General features: G+C 40.6%; 1 protein-coding gene across 3 annotated transcripts in view; it reads right to left on the bottom strand.

The window, feature by feature from the left end:
• Window positions 1-21,015, bottom strand: part of CPZ (carboxypeptidase Z) — a 131,300-nt gene that overhangs the window by 35,945 nt on the left and 74,340 nt on the right. For all 3 annotated transcript variants that reach the window (XM_073647667.1, XM_073647677.1, XM_073647658.1), the window contains exons 8-9: window positions 18,411-18,546; window positions 7,967-8,106 (exon numbers count right to left, since the gene is read on the bottom strand). In XM_073647667.1, coding sequence (XP_073503768.1) covers window positions 7,967-8,106; window positions 18,411-18,546 — 276 coding nt within the window. The remainder of the gene's footprint in view (window positions 1-7,966; window positions 8,107-18,410; window positions 18,547-21,015) is intronic.

A 21,015-nucleotide genomic window follows, 5' to 3' on the forward strand; every position in this document is an offset into this window, starting at 1 on the left:
TTAACAGAGAGACATGAAATACCGGATTAATTCTCCAGGAGGTAGGAACCTCCAACCTAACAGCAGATTGGTTGACAACCTGAAGCACCTTAAAGGGCCCTACAAACTTGGGACCCAATTTCTTAGAAGGAATCCTCAACCGCAGATTTCTAGAGGACAACCAAACCATGTCACCAACAGCGAACAAAACCTCCTGTCGTTTCCTATCAAAGTAGTCTTTAGATTTTCTGTTGGCCTCCTGAAGATTACCACGCACATCCGTCCAAACTCTCTCCAAATCACCGGAAAAATTCTCCTCCTCAGGCACGGCAGATCCCAACTTGGAGAACGACCCAAACGACGGATGTCTCCCAGAACAACAAAAAAAGGCGAACAACCAGCAGAAGAAGATGTATGATTGTTCAGAGCAAATTCAGCAAGTGGCAGAAACTCAGACCACCCCTCTTGATTGTCTGCCACAAAACAATGCAAGAACTGCTCAACATCCTGGTTTTTCCTTTCTGTCTGGCCATTAGATTCAGGATGATATCCGGACGAGAACGATAAATGAACTCCCAACCTGTCACAAAAACGAGCCACGTACTGAGGACCCCTATCAGAAACAATGTCAGTAGGAATGCCATGAAGTCTGACAATTTCCTTGACAAAGGCCTTAGCGAGAGTTTTAGCGCAGGGAAGTTTGACGAAGGGAACCAAGTGACACATCTTGCTAAAACGGTCCACGACCACCCAGATGACAGTAAAACCCTCAGAGGGGGGAAGGTCAGTTATAAAGTCCATAGCCAAATGTGTCCAAGGAGCACTGGGAACCTCCAAAGGACAAAGCAACCCCGCAGCAGGAGTATGTGAGGACTTAGATCTAGCACATATAGTACATTGACGCACCCACTTAATGACTTCCTTCTGCCATCCAGGCCACCAAAAACTGCGACCCACCAGTCTCTTGGTCTCAGAGATTCTGGGATGACCTGCCAACCGAGATTCGTGACACTCAACAAACAAATCTCTCCTAAAGGTCCCAGGCACAAACAACCTCCCATGAGGAGTGTTAGATGGGGCATTCTCCTGTGCTTTAAGAATCTCATCTTCCAAAACGGAGTCCAAAGCAGCTATCACAACACCTTCTTGTAAAATGTTCTCCTCTTTCTCAGCACCGACTATGGGAGAAAAACTGCGAGACAAGGCATCCGCCTTAACATTCTTAGTACCAGGGATGTAAGTAACGGAGAAATTAAACCGCGAGAAAAACAGTGCCCACCTAGCCTGACGGGCATTCAGGCGCTTGGCAGCATCAAGATATATCAGATTTTTATGATCCGTAAGAACCTGAACGGGAAATTCCGCACCTTCCAAGAAGTGGCGCCAGTGTTCAAATGCGAGTTTAATAGCCAATAATTCCCGATTACCAATATCGTAATTCAGTTCAGTCTCCGAAAATTTTTTTGAAAAAAAGGCACAGGGATGTAATCCATCCCCGTTATCCTGAGACAATACTGCGCCAACCCCCACAGAGGAAGCATCAACCTCAACCAAAAACGGCTTAGTCACATCAGGCTGCATAAGGATGGGAGCAGAGGTGAACCTCTCCTTGAGATACACAAAAGCTTCAATAGCCTCAGAAGACCACTGAACCGCATCAGCACCTTTCCTGGTGAGATCGGTCAGAGGTTTGACAATACTAGAAAAAAGTTTTATGAATTTTCTGTAATAATTGGCGAAACATAAAAACCTCTGTATCGATTTCAAACCAATAGGCCTAGGCCATTCCTGTACAGCTTGAACTTTAACCGGATCCATCTCAAAACCTTCGCTGGAGATAATGTAACCCAAAAAACTAATTCTCTGTACAGCGAACTCACATTTCTCCAGCTTAGCAAAAAGCGAATTGTCCATTAACAACTGTAATACCTCACGTACGCTCCGCCAATGAGACTCCAGATCCGGCGAATAAATCAAAATGTCATCCAAATACACAACCACATTTTTGCCGATCAAAGGTCTAAGGATGTCATTAATAAGATTCTGAAAAAATGCAGGAGCATTAGTAAGACCAAAAGGCATAACCAGATTCTCAAAATGACCCACAGGAGTGTTAAAAGCAGTCTTCCATTCGTCACCCTCCTTCATGCGCAACAGATTGTATGCCCCCTTAAGGTCAATTTTAGAGAACCACTTGGCCCCCATTAACTGGTTAAATAAATCAGGAATCATTGGCAGTGGGTAAGGATTGCGTACAGTAATTTTGTTAATCTCACGAAAATCCAGACAAGGACGTAAACCGCCGTCCTTTTTTTTTACAAAAAAAAATCCAACCGCCACAGGAGACTTAGAAGGCCTAATGTGACCGGCGGCCAAACTTGTCTGTATGTATTCCTCCAAAGCCTTCCTCTCAGGAATAGTAAGGTTAAATAAACGACTTTTAGGAAGAGTCGCTCCAGGGACAAATTCAATAGAACAATCATAGTCTCTATGGGGAGGCAAAACCTGCGATTCCTTCTCAGAAAAAACTCTCCAAAAATCCTGAATAGGAACAGGCAATTCTCCCCTATCCAACGCTGCAATACGCCCGTTACAACACTTGTCATAACATTTATGGCTCCAGGATTTAATTTCACTGGTAGACCAATCCAGTACAGGATTGTGAAATTTTAACCAGGGCAATCCCAATATTACTGGAGAAGGCAAGTTATTCAAAACTACCAAATCCAATTTCTCATGGTGAACACCATTAATAGTGAGAGGAAATTCACAGACCTTGAGAGTAATATTCTCCAAAGGGGAACCATCCACAGAAACCACAGCAATGGGGGATGATAAAGGTTTGGGTTTTAAATTGAGTCTTTCCAAGAATCCCCCATCAATTACATTCAGAGTAGACCCACAATCGACAAACACCCGAAATTCCATTAATTTTTCCTGAGCAATCGTGGAAGCAGCTAAAAATACACCCTTGGAATTTAAACAGGCAATACGGGCATGACTGACCATTTTTTTTTCTTTCTTCATACGAAGCTCACAGCCTTTAATCAAATGACCAGATTTTCCGCAATAGAAACACAAGCCTTCAAAAAATCTACGGTCTTTTTCTTGAGAGCGAGGTGCCACCGATCCAATCTCCATCGGTTCACCACTGTTAGTACACACATTCTCATAACCAGAAACTGACATAGCAGAGGATTTGCTCTCATTAACCCTTGCACGCAGTCTCCTATCCACCCGTATAGCTAATTGCATAGCCTGTTGCAAATCTTCAGGTGTAGGATAAGCAATTAGCAGGTCTTTAACCCTTTCATTGAGCCCAGCAAGAAATAGACTTTTCAGAGCAGAATCGTTCCACCCTGTTTGAGTAGACCATCGACGGAAATGAGTACAATATTTTTCCACATTACCTGATCCCTGTCTCAAACGTCTTAACTCAGTCTCAGCTGATGCGACACGGTCAGGATCATCATATAATAGCCCCAAAGCAGAAAAAAAACTATCCACTGATCTGAAGCATGTATCACTAGGTTGCAAAGAAAAGGCCCACTCCTGAGGCTCTTTGCGTAAAAGTGACATTATGAACCCTATGCGCTGGGATTCATCCCCAGAGGACTTGGGTCTCAAACGAAAATACAATAAGCAAGCATTTTTAAATGAAAAAAATTCTCGGTGTTCACCAAAAAATAAATCCAGCAAACATACCTTAGGCTCCAAGAAATGTGCTCCAGGACAGTTACTCACGTGCTGACGGAGCTCGGCCACCTCCAGAGAGAGTCCCTGCAGGCGATGAGCCAAATCCTGAACCGACACCATGATGGAACAGAAAAATCTTTCCTTAGAGAATTTGCAGGCTGGACTTACTGTTATGTTCTGCTACCAGAGCTAAGGAAAGAGAGGAGATCTGTCCCTACGATAGAACTCAGCTTTATCCCTACGATGTAACAGGGAACCTGATCCTGCGATCAGACCTGCTAAAGTCCTAAGCTAGTCTGTACGGAGACCTATAGATGTGGGGAAGGAATCCCTACAAGTACTAAGGACTGGGAGGAAAATGGGACACCTCCTAACAGAAATAGTAGCAGACAGACAAACAAACAAAATATATAGAACACTGAGGTCCGTAGACCAAGCAAACTAACAGAGTTAGATACAGAGCACAGGCTAGCTAGAAAGTAGTTATACAATGAAGTCCAGCAAAGCCAGAAGGGCGGAGCAGGATTAAATAGGCCAACAAGGTCATGTGACCAGCAAAGGAAAAAACCTAAGAGCAAGGTTCTAACAGATGGTCTGAGCAGTGATTAGCTTATTTATATGGGATCATTCCAATGAAACTGGGTTGAGTAGTTACACAAATCTCTTTATTCCTTGCCCAGATAACTATACCTTTTATCAACATCCTGACCTATTATCCAGCTAAATGACAACAGTTCCGTAAAGCATGGAAATTATTTTTTACTAAAGTTCCATTCAAGTGATTTTCCACACATCGTATGAACATCAAGGGGATTTTTTTCTGAATAAAATGCACACACGGGGATACGGTATAAGTTATTCAGTTATTCATAGTCTTTCCTTGGCTTTAGCAGGAACTTTACTTCTTCATGGAGAAGCTATCAATTACACATGCCTGCAGGTAAAAGCTTTAAATTCTGAGCTGTCCATCTTGCTTCCTCAGTGCATCCATTCTCTTTTCCTCTATAAAGGAAATCATTAAGCTTCCTTTCGGCACAGTAAGCTTATATTCTCTGTGCTTAAACAGACTCTGGACCATTTATGTAACCAAACTACTCACGTGAGAGGAAATGCAAATCGACCAACCCAAGCTAACGTCTGACTCGTGACCAGCCATGATCTATTCACCATGTGTTGTGCAGATTTTCAGAAACGGTTCCCCTGGAGTAACAACTCTAGTTACAATAATATGAAACATCACTTAACCTTTAACACCCTAACAAGAGATTTATAATAGATATAACATTCCCAGTAGCAATTCGTAATTACAGAATTAAATATGGCTGGTGGATCTGGGACAATGGTCGGTCATAATCATAAAACCTCAAACCATGTCTAGACTTCATGGAAGCAGTAAGTAGGATGAAGAAAAGCCAAACATGTAACACGATCCAAGGACATCTCTGCTTACAATTAGACTTTGCTGAGGTGTTTACCTTACTTTTTACCTTATGAAATTCTAATAAATTGATAGATTGAGAAAATAAAAAAAAAATATGAAAATTGGACTAAATTCCAAAACCAAGTCCACTTTATAGAAGGAAGAGAGAGGAAAAAAATACATTGGAATCTGCACTTCAAAAACGGTCTTGGATTAGAGAAGGAAAAGTCAAAGAAACCTCCATCAAAAATTGTGGATGCAAATTTTTGCAGGAAATTGTTCGTCTGGCTGTTACTCTTTTATAAGACATTTTAAATAACCACACGAATCCCAAAATGTAACATGACTAGAATAATAAAAAGGGAAGGCTTGGTTTATGGGATGATTTGCATTTACCTGAAAGTTTGAGACAGTGTTAACCTAAAACTAAAAAAAATAATGAAATTACATTTTATAGAAAGATAAATATTAAAAAATGAGTAATGTGTTAAAAATGTAAAAACTATATACTGGTATATAATAAATATAAAATGTATGATATTATGCAGTAGATTATATCAATATCATACAGTATCAGAAATTTGAAGAAATCATTTTCCTTATTTTTATATTTTTTGTTTAGTACTTTTTGCTCAAAATGTTTAAGGCACATACAATTGGAAGTTTATTTTGAGATTTGTTTTTGTTTTTTAATTTCTTTATGACATCGGGACAGAAAACTCTAAGGCTGGCCTTTTCATCTTATTATAAGTAACAGATGATGAGCTGAAGACTTTTTGTTAGGGATGAGGGAATTTTTTGAAATTCAAATTTGTCAGCTTTGGTGAATTTAGCCCAGAAATTCGATTAGCAGCAAATTGTTTTGTCGTTAATTGCAAGTACTCCTAAGCCTCCTATACCCCTGAAAAGACATGTGTGTGACTGAATTGCAGCAGAACTATAACCAATCTGATTAAGCAAAAAGAGGTTGCTAACTATGTGATCACGGTCCCTGCCTCACAAACAATCTAAAGGCCTGTTTACACTAGCAGACTGGTGGGACTTAATGACCGCTAATCAGCTATTTATCTGCATATCAGTAGTTTTTAATAGCTTAATTAAAGGGCAGACTGAGCTTCAGATATGCACTGAATGATCTGCAATAAATCATTCAGTGCACATATGTTGCTATTGTTCTAGGCAGCACAGGTCCTGTTTACGCAGGATGATGTGCTGCCGAGAATTATATTTTTTTGCAGAGAAAGGATCGTTTAACCTAACAAACCATCGTTTTGCTCATTTGATAGATGATCAGCAGCCTGTTTTGACTGCCTAAAAATGTTCTTTCATGATAATCTTTCAGATTAAATGAACCTTTATGTCTCTCTCTCCCTATCAATTAAATCTGTATTATTATTATCTTCTCCTCACACACTAAGCGTTACTGTTGTGCTGTCATACACTATCTGTATGATTTCTTCACTGTTTTATGGCTTTCTCTTCCTATCTCCATGGCTAAAATGTGAGAGGCGACGTCCTCTCACTATCCAGATTCACCACATAATGACAACTGCATTCCCTGCTTCTGTTTTTATACAGACTGTCATAGTTCCTCCTGAGTGCTTGCACTATACTTTGTGATGTGATCATTGCTAGGCATTATGGGGAAGCATCAAAACCTACAAAAGACAAAAAATATATCTCATACCCTACCATCATTATATATAAATGTAAAGCAAAGTTGCATATTAAACATAGGGTACTTAGTGAACTATTTTTGATCAAAAAAAGTATACAAGCCGTCCCACCAGCGGCAAGGTGACCCTAAATTGGGACGGTACCTACACTGTCTATATTAAAAACCTTACTGTATATCAAAGTTGAAGTAATGCACATAAAGGGGTAGACAAATAGGACCGGGTCCCAACTCCAGACCACCTAGGCCCGTGGTAAGCTACATATATACTAATCAGCTCAACAAAGGGGATGCCACACCCTTACTTTGCACAGAATGCAAACAAGACAAAAAACCAAGCAATGTGAACTGAGGTCTAAGATGGTACACATGCAAGAAATAGGAGCATGTTCACACTAGCAAAAAGAAGCATGGGGAAGCATGCCCAAATGTGCGCAAGATCATATCATCTTTCTCTGGTTGATGCAATTGTCTGCAATCTGTGCAAAGGTGAACTGAAAGTTGTTTGAATTCACAGGGTTCAGCATATTCCTAAAAATTAGACAAAAATTTGATTTGTATCAAATCAACTTGCTCATCTCTACTTTTTGTACATCTATGTGTTTTTAGCTCTGGTGAAAACAAGAAAGAATGTAACTGAAGATGCAGGACCATAGGGGTGTGTGCTCCATTGAAAATGTTATTGTCTCCTGGAAACTTTTACATCTAAATGCTGCAAGCTGTAAAGCTGTATGCTGACCAGATTATGCTGCGATCCCATGTAGTGGCCATTTAACAAATGACTACTTTGAAGGACTTGAATTGTGATAATGTGTTATCCCTTTCTGTATATGGAAGGTCCTGTCTAAAAGGTGAGGCACTTTGGAAAAAGATGAAAAAATAATCCCCATTGGTGCAATGGAATGTAAAATTGGCAACATCCGAGCTGAGGAAAAGAAGAATGACACAGGTTATATCTGGAATTTGTTTCCATTAAATACTTTGTTATTTAGCCTTCCCCAGAACATGGGCTCATACCTGAAATATCTGAGCTGTCATGAGAGAAGCAGGCTGAAACTTTCTCTCAAGTTGATAAATGTCTTCAATACAAACCCCCCTACTCTCCTCCCCATCTATTCCCATTCACTAATAGTGAGACTTGACATATTCGTGAAATATTTTGTCATAATTTTGCATGCTGAAGCGCTGCCTTGTACCATTTCAATTAAGCTCAGCAGAGATTCTTTATTGTCTTGCCAGGCAGGATACAGTTCGTCCTCAGTTGGGAACTTCTCACATCCCAGCTCCAGGGTAAGTTCGAAACAATTGGTGTGGAGATAACTGAAGTCTGACATTCCTAGAAAAGAATTTCACGATATGAGACAAGGAGTTTCGTACAGTACAAACCATTTGTGGTTACGAAGAATACAACTGAAAACAACTAGCCCACGTTCCTAAGAAGCTCTTCATACTTGTTCTCCAGAAGCCATACCATTTTATTTTATTTTGTTTCCCACACACAATGGGGGACATTTCTCATTGCATCTGTTCCAAAATTTATGTGCAAATTTCAATATTTCATTGTCGCCAAAGTTATGTCTAAGCCAAAGTTTTTTTTAAGCTTAAAAATTACAAGAAAGGGGGGGCACGGTTCACCTTTTGGTATGAATTTGCAAAATAATAATAAATGCATTTCTATATAAAAGTTGCAAAACAGTTCCACATTCTGAACAGGTAATAGCCGTTTAAGAAAAAAAATATTTTCAACAATTATATTTATGTTGAAACAATTTCTAACATGCACAAAAAAATAGCAATTTACATGAATTACTATATTAACATGCATTATTTGGCATATTGGTCTCTTGCTCTTTTCTAACACTGGAACGTGTACAAATTAACATAAAAAGTTGCAATTTGTGCAAAAAAATACACATTATATTAAAAATTTATTCATAAGTTATTAAATTGCTTGAATTAGTTAGACAGCATAAAAAAGCAAGTTTGCAATTGACTTGCTTCTTCTTTTTGCTGTTATTTTCCTGCTATGAGAGTTTTTATCTTTCATAGTATACAGTTCGTTTCCATGGAGCTTGGCTACTACTTCTTGTCCAGACCCTGGCCAAGTGGTTTGTACCTGCAGTAGCTACATTCCAGGAAGGGGGTTAACTCCTTACATACCAGTAAGCTATCTCCAGCCAATTGATTTCTATACAGCAGTTATCTGCTCAACTCCCTCCTCCTACTCAGCTCCTGGAAATCTGCAGTCATAAATCTTGCAATATCACCAGTCCACAGCATCAGCTGCTTTCAGAGAAGGGCTCAAAATCATAGCTGTTGACTCTCGCTGTCCGGAGTTGTGTGCTTGTTCAAATGCACAGTTATCTCTAAACTGTAAACAGTGATTGCAGTGCACACTCTAGAACAAACCACTTATAGCTAAATGTGTTACAGCAGAACTTGTGTTGAGCATTATAGTTCTACTAATAGTACAGCTTTGCTCATCAGAACTGGCACTCAAGGAAGAGAACCCGCTTTGCCAGAAACCAGGAAGTAAGGAGATGGCATAACTCTGAGCTGCTCAAAAGTTAATTGTCAACTTGCAGATATCACTAAGAAGCCTCATTAAGGCATCACTATATATATGGAAAGTCACAACTTTAAAATGACAGAAATGCTAGAAGTTAAGGGAAAGGTAAATGTGGACACATCTGTAATGGTGCCTACTTGCCATTGAAGACAGAAGAAGCAGGGTTTGGAGATGTAAATACCATTTAAATGCTTAAAATACTTTAAAATAGAAGTATAATAGTGATGAGCGAGCATGCTCGCCATTATTCGATACTCGCCAGGGCATCTCAGTGCTCAAGATGCTAATTGCTCGGTGAGTAATTTTGAAATGTTCAGGCGGAAGTTGAAGTCCCCGCCCCGCATGTTTGGCACTGTTTAGACAGCAAATTAACATGCGGGGATTGCCTGCCAGTCACTGTAATAATGCAGCCATGTTGGTTGTGGCATTACAATGATTGACGCTATGCAGCCAGGCATCAGGTCTATATAAGACCCGGGACCCTATGCTCGTCACAGTGTACTGGTCAAGCAGACAGAGTAGAGAGAGGTGAAGCGGAGTGAGGGAGAGAATTTGCAGTTGTTTTAGTGAGGTATTGTCTTTTAGGCTCATGGAGACGGAAGCTTTCCGCAACCTGATGGCAGCGGCTGTCCCTCAGTACTCGGTCCCCAGCCGCCACTATTTCTCCCGGTGTGTCATCCCCGCATTACACAAGCACGTGTCCCAGAACATTAACCGTTCCCTCACCAAAGGAGTTACTGGGAAGGTCCATCTAACCATGGACACGTGGATAAGTGCTTGTGGCCATGGACGGTAGATCTCACTGACAGCACACTGGGTTAATGTTGTGGAAGCCGGGACCCAGTCAGACCCTGGGACGGAACACGTCCTCCCGATGCCGAGGATTGTGGGCCATGGGTCAATCAGGGTTGCCCCCACATTCTACGGCTCCTGTACCTGCTCCTCCTCCTCCTCTGCAGCTTCCATCTCCGAAATGACCACATCAATCGGATTCTGGAAGCACTGCAGCACTGCCACGGCCAAGCGGCAACAGGCTGTACTGAATCTAATATGCTTAGGTGACAAACCACACACCGTTGCAGAGTTGTTGAAAGCTGTAACAGAGCAGGCAGATCTGTGTCTCTCACCACTGAACCTACAGCCAGACATGGTCATGTGTGACAATGGCCGGAACCTGGCAGCGGCTCTGAGGCTTGGCAACCTGGCACACGTACCATGCCTGGCCCATGTGCTCAACCTAGTGGTTCAGCAGTTTCTTAAAATTTACCCAGATCTGCCTAAGCTGCTTGTGAAAGTACGCCGCATGTGTGCCTAATTCAGAAAGTCAGCTACAGCTTCTGCCGCCCTCACAGCTCTTCAGCAGCATTTGCAGCTTCCAGCTCACCCACTGGTCTGCAATGTCATCACACATTGGAACTCAACGTTGCATATGTTGGGAAGTATTTGTGAGCAGCAGAGGGCAGTTGTTGAGTACCAGCTTCATAAGAGCTGATGAGTGGGCAGGGATGTCTGACATCTGGGCCATCCTCCAAAACTTTGAGGACTCCGCCAAGATGGTGAGTGGCGATGATGCCATAATTAGTGTCATCATCCCGCTTCTTTGTCTACTGAAATGCTCGCTGCTCACAATTAAAGGGGAGGCATTGCAGGCAGGACACGAGATGGAGCAAGGAACTATACAGGGTGATGCTACACAGCCCAGCCTCATCTCATCTCAATGTGGATTGGGTGATAATGAGAAGTAGGAAGAGGAGGAGGAACAGGAGCTGGATTCTTGCGCTACAGACCGTACTACCCACACAACAGTCATACTGTCTGTTCAATGTGGATGGCCTGAGGAGAGGGAGAATGATGAGGAGGACCAGGATGAGAAGGAAAGCATGGAAAGTCGTCCTCTTGGTCAGGACAGGGAAGTCTTGGCTGTTGGCAGTCTGGCACACATGGCTGACTTTATGTTCCGCTGCCTTTCCAGTGACCCTCGGGTTGTACATATTTTGGCCCACAGTAATTACTGGTTGGTCACACTTCTAGACCCACACTACAAGGAGAACTTTCTATGTTTCCTTCCGGTGGCGGAGAGGACTAATAAAATGTTGCAGTACCAGAAGGCTCTTGTTGAAGAATTATTTAAAAAATTCCCATCTGAAAATGTTGGCGGCAGAGGTCACAGTTTGTTGAACAACCAAGAAGTACAGGCGAGGGAGACACAAATATGACGCAACAGAGGCAGGGGAACACTGTCAAAGGTCTGGGACAGTTTTCTCAGACCCTCCCAGTGGCCAGGCCCTGATGTGCGGGGTACTCTGACAAGGAGGGAAAAGTTTTGGAAGATGCTGAAGGTGTACCTTGCTGACCGTACCAGCGTCCTCCGTGATTCCTCTGTGCCTTATAACTATTGGGTATCCAAGCTGGACACTTGGCATGAACTGGCTCTCTATGCCATGGAGGTCCTGGCCTGCACTGCTGCTAGCGTTTTATCAGAGCGGGTTTTTAGAGCTGTCGGGGGTATTATAACTGATAGGCGCATGCGCCTGTCAAACTGAGAATGCTGACAGTCTGACTCTTATAAAAATGAACAAGGGCTGGATTGGGCCACACTTCTCAACACCACCGGATGATAGCAGTGGAACATAAAGTCAAATCCAGTGGTTTTTTTGGGGGGGCTATTCCCATGCACTTCTACACACCCAGACATGGGTATTTGCTTCATGATTTTGTCTATTTTATGTCACCCTCCTCCTTCTCCTCATCCTCCATCACCATATCAACAGGGTGACTATCATGCAATACCCACATCCTTTTATTTTAAGGGTGTTAATGATGCCAGTCGGAAATAATTTTTGGCAGCCCTGCCACTCACTGCATATGCAATAACAGTATAGGAGACCCACTCCTTTATAATGGGAACATTTTTTACTGAGGCCCTCCTCTATGTCTCTTCAAAGGAGTATTGGAGTGCGTCCTAATTTTTGGCAGCCCTTGAACTTGCTGCATATGCAATAACAGTATAGGAGACCCACTCCTATGTTGTATGTTGCAGTACTAGATGGCGCTTGTTGAAGAATTATTAAAAAAAATCCCATCTGATAACCCTGGCAGCAGAGGTCACAGTTTCTTGGACAACCAAGTAGTACAGGCGACGGAGAAACAAAGCAGCTGCAGCAGAGGCAGGGGAACGCTGTGAAAGGTCTGGGACAGTTTTCTCAGAACCTCCCAGTGCCCAGGCCCTGATGTGCGGGGTACTCTGACAAGGAGGGAAAAGTTTTGGAAGATGCTTAATGACTACCTTGGCTACCGTACCAGCGTCCTCCGTGATTCCTCTGTGCCTTACAACTATTGGGTATCCAAGCTGGACATGTGGCATGAACTGGCTCTCTACACCTTGGAGGCCCTTGTGCTAGCGTTTTGTCACAGATGGTTTTTAGTGCCACCGGGGGTATTATAACATATACGCAATAACCGTATAGAAGACCCACTCCTTAATAATGGGAAGACCAATTCAAATCGATTTTATATTCTACAATGATACCTCTCTTATCTGAAATTCATTTACGGATGAGCTATCACAGTATGCATAGCGTATTACACCAATCCAGCCAGATATCATTGCCTTATACTGCGTACTGTTGCTGCAAAAAAATTAAAAATCTATTCTATTCCCTATTGATACCGCTGTTAGCTGCATTTACAATAGGGACAGGTGCAAGGTATCATCAGCTGGAGTTGAGTGTTGTTCATTGTCGTCGAATACATCTCTTCCACAGTGCATTACTTGATTGATATTTTCCATGCACTCGTTGACTGATTCATATTTTTTTAATGGTGATCTTTACTCACAAATTCATGAAAGAAGGCAGGGTTGCTTGCGTCCCTTCACAGTTTGTTGCTGCCACGTCCAAAATAACCTTTTTGGGGCCAGTTAAAATCTATTTTTATTTGTACAATATTACCTCTCTTATCTGAGATTTGTGTATGGGTGACATATAGCAGTAGGGATAGAATCTTACAGGCATCTAGTCAGGGATTATTGTATTATACTCAGTGCTGAAAAAAAAAGTCTATTCCCTATTGATAACGCTGTTAGCTGCTTTTAAAATAGGGAGAGGTGCTAGATGGTATTATCAGTTGGAAATGAGTGTCCATTCTGTTCTTCCCCATATTGTTCCCATGTCATTTCAGCACTGTATGGATGTGTCTGATCATGTCTCACACACCACATGGCCAGATAAGGTAGTAAAATGTTAAAATGACATTTACTGGTGAATGTATTTTTCACCGTTGAAAGCAATGCAAAAGTGCAAAGATGCATAAAAAATGCTAGGTGTGAGCATAGGCCAAGGTGCAGAGGAGCATTTTTGTTTTTGGTTATTTATTTTGCTTTATATACAAGTTATTACCCTGGAAAGATTGTCCCGTAACATTTTTCCCAGGAAAATCCATTTTGGCTTTGTTTTTGTATGTTTTATTGTGAGTCTGTAAAAGTGGCGTAATATTCTGACAACATTGTTCACAGCAGTAACCTGGGATACAGAGATGCTTCCAGGAATCTTCCCCATGCTGAACCCATGTCATTTGAGCACTGTTTATATCGATTTGACCAATTTGTAGGCCTCCTCCAGACCTCCGGGGGGGCCGCTGGAAAAATGCTCAAGTTTCCCATTAACTTACATTGGGCTCATTACTCGGGTCGAGCACCCAAGCATTACGATTTGCTCGACCCGAGCAACGAGAACCGAGCATTTTAGTGCTCGCTCATCACTAATAATAATGCTTTGCTGCATAGACCTTGGACATTCTACATCAATGTATCACAGATGGAATTTTGAGTTTTCAGAACTTTCCAGATATCCCAAGACTTTGTTGGAAAATTAGCATATTTGTAAATTTAATGCAGAGGATAAATAAAGCCACTTGTCAGGATCATCTGTTTTGATTTATGATTGGAATAGAACAAGAACACTGTGTAATGTAAACACACTTCAAGACAAATTTGAGTGATTTTGGCTATTCTGAAATTGAAAATCTGCAGTTCGTATTATCAACAAAGTGGCAATGAATGTGCTGAACTGTGTTACTGAGGACAAGATAGGAGCAGATTCATCTTGGACCATAATTGACACTTATTTTCCTCTATGGTATTTTTCTCTCCCCTTTGTATTTGATTTTGTCTTCATTGTTCTGACCTGTTTGTCCCTTTTTTGTGAAATAGTCCTGTCTTTCCTCCTTGTTACTGATTAGTGATGAGCAAAAGAGCTCAGTGATACTAGGATATCACTCGATTATATGGGTGCTTGGATGTGCCGGGCATTGGCTGGTGCTCAGATTTAATGCTTGAATCTCCACCCCGCACGTTTGGCGCCTGTTACACATCGGGATTGCCTGCCAGTCACTGTAATGCCGTAGCCATCTTTGTAGTGGCATTACTGTAAATGGCTGTGCACATTAAGTCAGGGGTTATAAAAGGACTGGTGCCGCCACGATCAGCACACTGATGCCATTGCACAGCTCAGGGACTGTTCTGATTGGAGGGAGAGAGTAGTTGTCCAGGCCTGTGTGCACAGTTTCAGGAATCAGAGTCCTCTAGTGGTGATACTGCAGCTGATGCTGAACCATCATACTAAAAGTTCTTCTAAGGGCAAAACTTGTGCTTTGCTGTTTCTATGCAATACATTCTGCATTTAGCCTAGGGACAGCTGCGGGAGCAGGGAGAGTGGCTGAATACAACCTGTATGCAGGGCTTAGGGCTTTGAAGTCCGTTGCTAAATATATAGCTGCTGCAGATGACAACATTTTTTGGGGGGTGAAAAAATGTACTATATTGTCATCCAAACAGTTTAACATGCTTTGTGTTAAATTACAGTGGTATTAAACTCCAAAAAAAGTTAAAAAAATTTAGTGGATTGAATTTGTCATCCATACAGTTTAACGTGCTTTCAAAACAATTGGAAAACGTGATTTCTTAGGACTCATTGTGATATATATGGGTGATCATTACCCTTTAATGCACTGCAGTTTACAATATAATTAAATTACCTTTGTGCACTGCACTTTATACACTTCCCCATATATCCATTATTGTTATGGTTGTTCAAATATTACTATGCATTGCACTTTATAAATATCTTATATTGCTATTGTGCTGTGTATGCTAAAAAAAAGTGCAGAGTGCTACACCTTTTTTTCCTCAAGAACTCTGTACTTTTTTAGGAGACACTTACCACTGTAAGATACTCCAACAGAGAACATATACATCCATTGTCACTCAGCACTTTATCAAAAAAGTGGCAATGTGTAATATTCACTTGGCTCATTTTTGTTTCTTTCCCCTTATACGAGTAACACTACCCTGATGATATCTCACCATCGAGAGAAGAAACGCGTCGGGAGAGACTTTTTTTGTGGTGTTTGATTATAGAGCCAACTTTAGTACTGCCCTTTTCAGGGCAGGAGCAAACACACAGGGCACAAAAAGGCAGATAGTAGTAAGAAACCAGATCCGTCCTTCCCCGGAATGTAAGAACTGGAAGCCAATCGGTTCAAATAGGTGAGATCTAAACCTTCTTTTTAATTTTAATGCACAGGCACTTTCTCATTTTGGTGTTTTTTCTGCATAGGTTATTGATGGCATACCGTGCTTTTGAATGATACATGCACAATTCGCATCTAATTTATGTTGATGGTGGTCAAATATCCGCTTAATATATTACTGTATGGATGACCTTCCTTATGATTTTTTTCTGGCTTTGCACTGTGTGCAGAGCCTTTTTGAGTCTAGGAGTACCACAACTACACTTTCTTAATATTTGAATGGGGCACTACAGTTGGTGCCTTCAAGGGTGTATGGATGACCGTGCTTGTAATTTTTGTCTGACTTTGCACTGTGTGTAGAGCCTTTATGGGTGTAGGAGTACCACAACTACACTTTGCTCACAATATTTGTACGAGGCACTAACGTTGGTGCCTTCAAGGGTGTATGAATTAACCTACTTCTAATTTTTGGTTGGCTTTGCACTCGGTGCATAGTCTTTATGAGTCTAGGAGTACGACTACATGACAATTTGAACAGAATGTGTATGAGGCCCTCCTTTACGTCTAATACAGGGTGTATCTGAGTCCCTCTTCCATCTAATGTTGGCAGTTCTTGCTTCCTTCATAAATTACACTGAAATTTCCAATTTTTTAATAAAAATTTCAATTTTGATTTAATTAAATTATTAATAATCTTTGTATTTATATATTCGCCAACATATTCCACAGCGCTTTACAATTCAGACAATTTACAACATTATTGGCACTGTACCCATTGGGGCTCACAATCTAGATTCCCTATCAGTATGTCTTTGGAGTGTGGGAGGAAACCGGAGAACCTGGAGGAAACCCACACAAACACGGGGAGAACATACAGACTCCTTGCAGATGTTGTGCTTGGTGGGATTTGATCCCAGGACCCCAGTGCCGCAAGGCTGCAGTGCTAACCACTGAGCTACCATGCAGCCTTATTATTCTAAGTCTGTCCAAGGCAGCCTTTTTGAACCTGTGGCCTCTTATGGTCGTGACACCCAAGAACTGTTAGCAATCCCTGACTCCCTTCTACCAGCCCACTATTGAACTCCTAATCCCTTAAGTATGTGAATTGTACTTTGATGAAAATATTGATGTCCTTATAGTTTGCCCTTTGATTCTCTAGTTTGTTCTGCTTTTTTGCTGAAATCCTAAAATATTAAAAATAAAAACTTACAAATTGTTGTTTTTTGTTACTTTTTTTATATCGATTTTATTAAATTTTATTACCATTGCTCTACCCATAACTGTATCCATAGGGCTAAAGCAACATTTTAGTGGAAAAAAAAAATAGTTTTTCATTTTTAAGGCCCAAAGAAATACCATATTTGAAATCACCTATCAATTCAAAATGCATGTAATCCGCAAATAAGTATATTAATAAAGTTTTGTCAAAGCCAATACCAGGAAACATAAAAAACAAAGCAGCTTTATTTAAAGCATGACACACCAATGAGAGAAAAAATGCAGCGTCAAAACCGCAATAAAAATGCATGTTAAAAAAACGCACACAACAACACAATTCAAAACCGCAATTGACCTACTTTTAATAGGTGCAGAAATGGTGCAGAAATTCTGCAGCGTCAAAAGCTTGCCAAAAGCTCATCGTGGGAATGTAGCCTTACTCTTTAAATGCTGCTGTCAATCACTTACAGGCTCCCATAGGCCCCATGGGATGTGTAGCTGGGGGTCTACTGATGACCTCCATCACTATTATCTTGGTATGCCTCTGAAGCTCAGATATAGAGACTGCACTTTACACCGCATGCTACACGGTGTTACAGTTTACGGCATAAGCAATCAAGCAATCACAGGTTCAAGTTCCCTAAGGGGACTAAAAAAGTGTAAAAAAAACTGTATATAAATAATTTCCCAGTTTTAAAATCAAGACATTAAAGAAAAAAAAAATTATTTGACATCACGGCATTCATAAAAGTCCGGTCTATCAAAATCTATAAATATTTAAGTTGAACGCTTAAAAGAAGAAAAAAAAAAGGCCAATTAAAATTTTTAGTCACCGCAGTTCCCCAAAATAATGCAATAAAAAGTGATCAATTTGTCTGAAGTATCCCAAAATGATATCAAGAAAAATATCAGGTCAGCACACAGAGAACAAGCCCTCAAACAGCTCCATGATGAAAAAGTAGAAAAACTTATGGGTCTCAGAAAATGGAAACAAGCCACATTTTTTTTTTTGCAAACTTCAACATTTTATTTCACAACTAAAATAAAAAAAAAAATAAGTTTGGTATCGCCGTAATTGTACTGGCCTGGAGGATCATGTTGATAGATCATTTTTACTGCACAATGAGTTCCATAAATATTGATATATACAGGGAGTAAAATGTAGATAAAGCATGACTAGAATTCATATAAGATCCATCAAGAGCAGTAAGAGCAGCGGAATAATAAAGAAAGACAATGAAGGTGATGAATATATAATACTAAGAAGCTATTTTATATTTGCTGAGCCACATAATAATGGAGTGATATAAATTAAATGAACCTACCTCCACTGAAGCTGTACCATTCCGCACCATTTATTATGGAACCTTTCTTAACAAAATTTCCACCACATCTTTCCGTTAACTGGTCTGACATTTTGGGATGGGAAGCAACGTAGGTTTTTGAAAGTAACTTAAATACCTGATAAAATGGATATACATTGAATTGAGAATAATATCATAGCTGCTTTCATTATAATAGATAACTTTTTTATTTTAAATATTGCTAAAGATTATGTTTTATTTATATTTGATTGAACATTTTGCCACTTGTGCTAAGATTAGGGATCAATGGATCCATTTCAGTCAACTTTGAAAATGAAAAATGTCTTTAATATATCATCACTTTCCTCGCAAATTTAAAAAAGATGAGAGTTATTCTACTTTAACCGGTTCCCGACCGCCCACTGTATATAAACGTCGGCGCTTGCTGGGCTCTGTGCAGCACCGACGTTTAAAAACGGTGGGTGGTCCCGCAGAGCTCAGGACCCCCAGGGTCCTGCGAGCGCTGCGATTCCGGTGCAGAGCATTAGCTCTGACAGGGGACATCATCGGGACCTGATTGGATCAGGTCCCAATGATGTTAACCCTTTGCTATGTTCTATATGCCGAGATCTATAGTGATTGCGGCATATAGAAGATAGACAGAGGAGAAGGGGTCGTCTTACTTACCTCTCTGACGACCCCTGATACCTTCCAGGACCTGACGTTGCTATGGCAGCTGAAGGTCACATGACCGCCTCCAGATCTGCCATATATGGTGTCCTGCCAGGCTCAGCCTGCAGCTGAAGCCTGGCTGGACACACTGACTGTGAAACAGTCAGCAAAGATCTCATGTAATGTAATACATGTCTATTACATTACATGAGATCAGTGATCAGAAAAATAAAAATTAATGTCCCATACAGGGACTAAGTAAAAATGTAAAAATGTAAAAAAAAAAGTAAAAAAAAAATGTTTTTAAACTGTTAAAAAAAAATCACAAAATAAATAAAAATAAATAAATAAAATATTAAACCAATAAATCCGTATATTTATGCAAAACCAAAAAAAGTACACATATTTGGTATCGCCGCGTCCGAAACAACCCGATCTATAAAACTGTCACACTAATTAACCCTTTCTGTGCACACCGTAATAAAAATAAATAAAAAACGGAGCAAAAACATATGCTTTTTCATCATATTGCCAAACAAAAAGTGGAAAAAAATGCGATCAAAAAGCAAAATGGAAATAAAAATGGTACCGCTGAAAATGTCATCTTGTTCCGCAAAAAAAAAGCCGCCAAACAACTCCATTAGCCGAAAAATAAAAAAGTTATAGCGCTCAGAATAAAGCAATGCAAAAAAAATTTTTTTTCTATAAAATTGTTTTATTGTGTAAATGCGCCAAAACATAAAAAAATTATACAGTAAGCGTAGTATCGCTGTAAACGTACTGACCCGAAGAATAACGCTGCCTTATCACTTTTACCACACGCAGAACGGCATAAAAAAAAACCTCAAAAAACAATTCCTGAATTGTTGGTTTTTGTTAATTTTACCTCCCAAAAAATGGAATAGAAAGCGATCAAAAAATGTCATGTACCCAAAAATGGTACCAATAAAAATGTCAACTCGTCCCGCAAAAAACAAGCCATCACATGACTCTGTCGGCCGAAATATGTAAAAATTATAGCTCTCAAAATATAGTGATGCAAAAACTAGATTTTGCAAAAAAAAAGCGTCTCTTAGTGTGTGACAGCTGTCAGTCATAAAAACCCGATATAAATCTGGTATCTCTGTAATCGCACCGACCCGAAGAATAAAGTAATCTCATCACTTATACCGCACGAGGAACGGCATAAAAAATAAATAAAACCAATTCTTCACCTGCTACTGATCTGTTTATTACGTCTCCCAAAGATCGCAGTAAGGCTCTGCTCACATTTATCCTGCGCTCTGCGCTGAGCACTTACACCAGAGTTTCCGTGTAAATCTCTGAAATACGTGATTCACACGGAACCCATGACGGAAGATTCCCTGTAATGAGGCAGATATAGGCCACTGTGGATGCCGTCTGGCCTGTGATCCCACGGTGTCATTTGTTTTAGGCGTGCATAAAAGTGCGGTTGGCCACCGCTAAACAGAGGCCAGACGGTGTCCAGAGTAACTCTGCTGCCTCATTACAGTGAATGGATCCCGCAGGGGTTTCATCTGAATTACATCACTTGGAAATTTAGATGGAAACCCTAATGTAAGTGCTCAGCCTAGAGCGCCGGATAAATGTTATGTAAAATGTTCCCAATAAAAGCTTCAACTCAGTCCTCAAAAAAAGCTAGTCCCCACTCAGGTCCGTCATCTGTTAAAAATATAAGGGACTTCCAAGTTACTGGTAGCAGAAAGGCTCTGGAAAAGCAAAATGGTCCTTGCCCCCCAAAAGAAATTCAGAAAATTTTGTGCTCCCAAATCCAAATACCTATTCTACAATAATTTGTTCTCCAATTGTCAAATAGCGCTCCGTCCCCCCCAGATCTCGCCGTATGGCTGAGCGGTACGATACAGCCACATATGGGGTATTGCCACTTTTAGAAGAAATTGCGTGACACATTTTGGCGCCATTTTTACCCATT

This window comes from Phyllobates terribilis, unplaced genomic scaffold (genome assembly GCF_046119375.1).
Source record: "Phyllobates terribilis strain yellow unplaced genomic scaffold, ASM4611937v1 Scaffold_1__5_contigs__length_1240528914, whole genome shotgun sequence".
Taxonomy (NCBI): Eukaryota; Metazoa; Chordata; class Amphibia; order Anura; family Dendrobatidae; genus Phyllobates; species Phyllobates terribilis.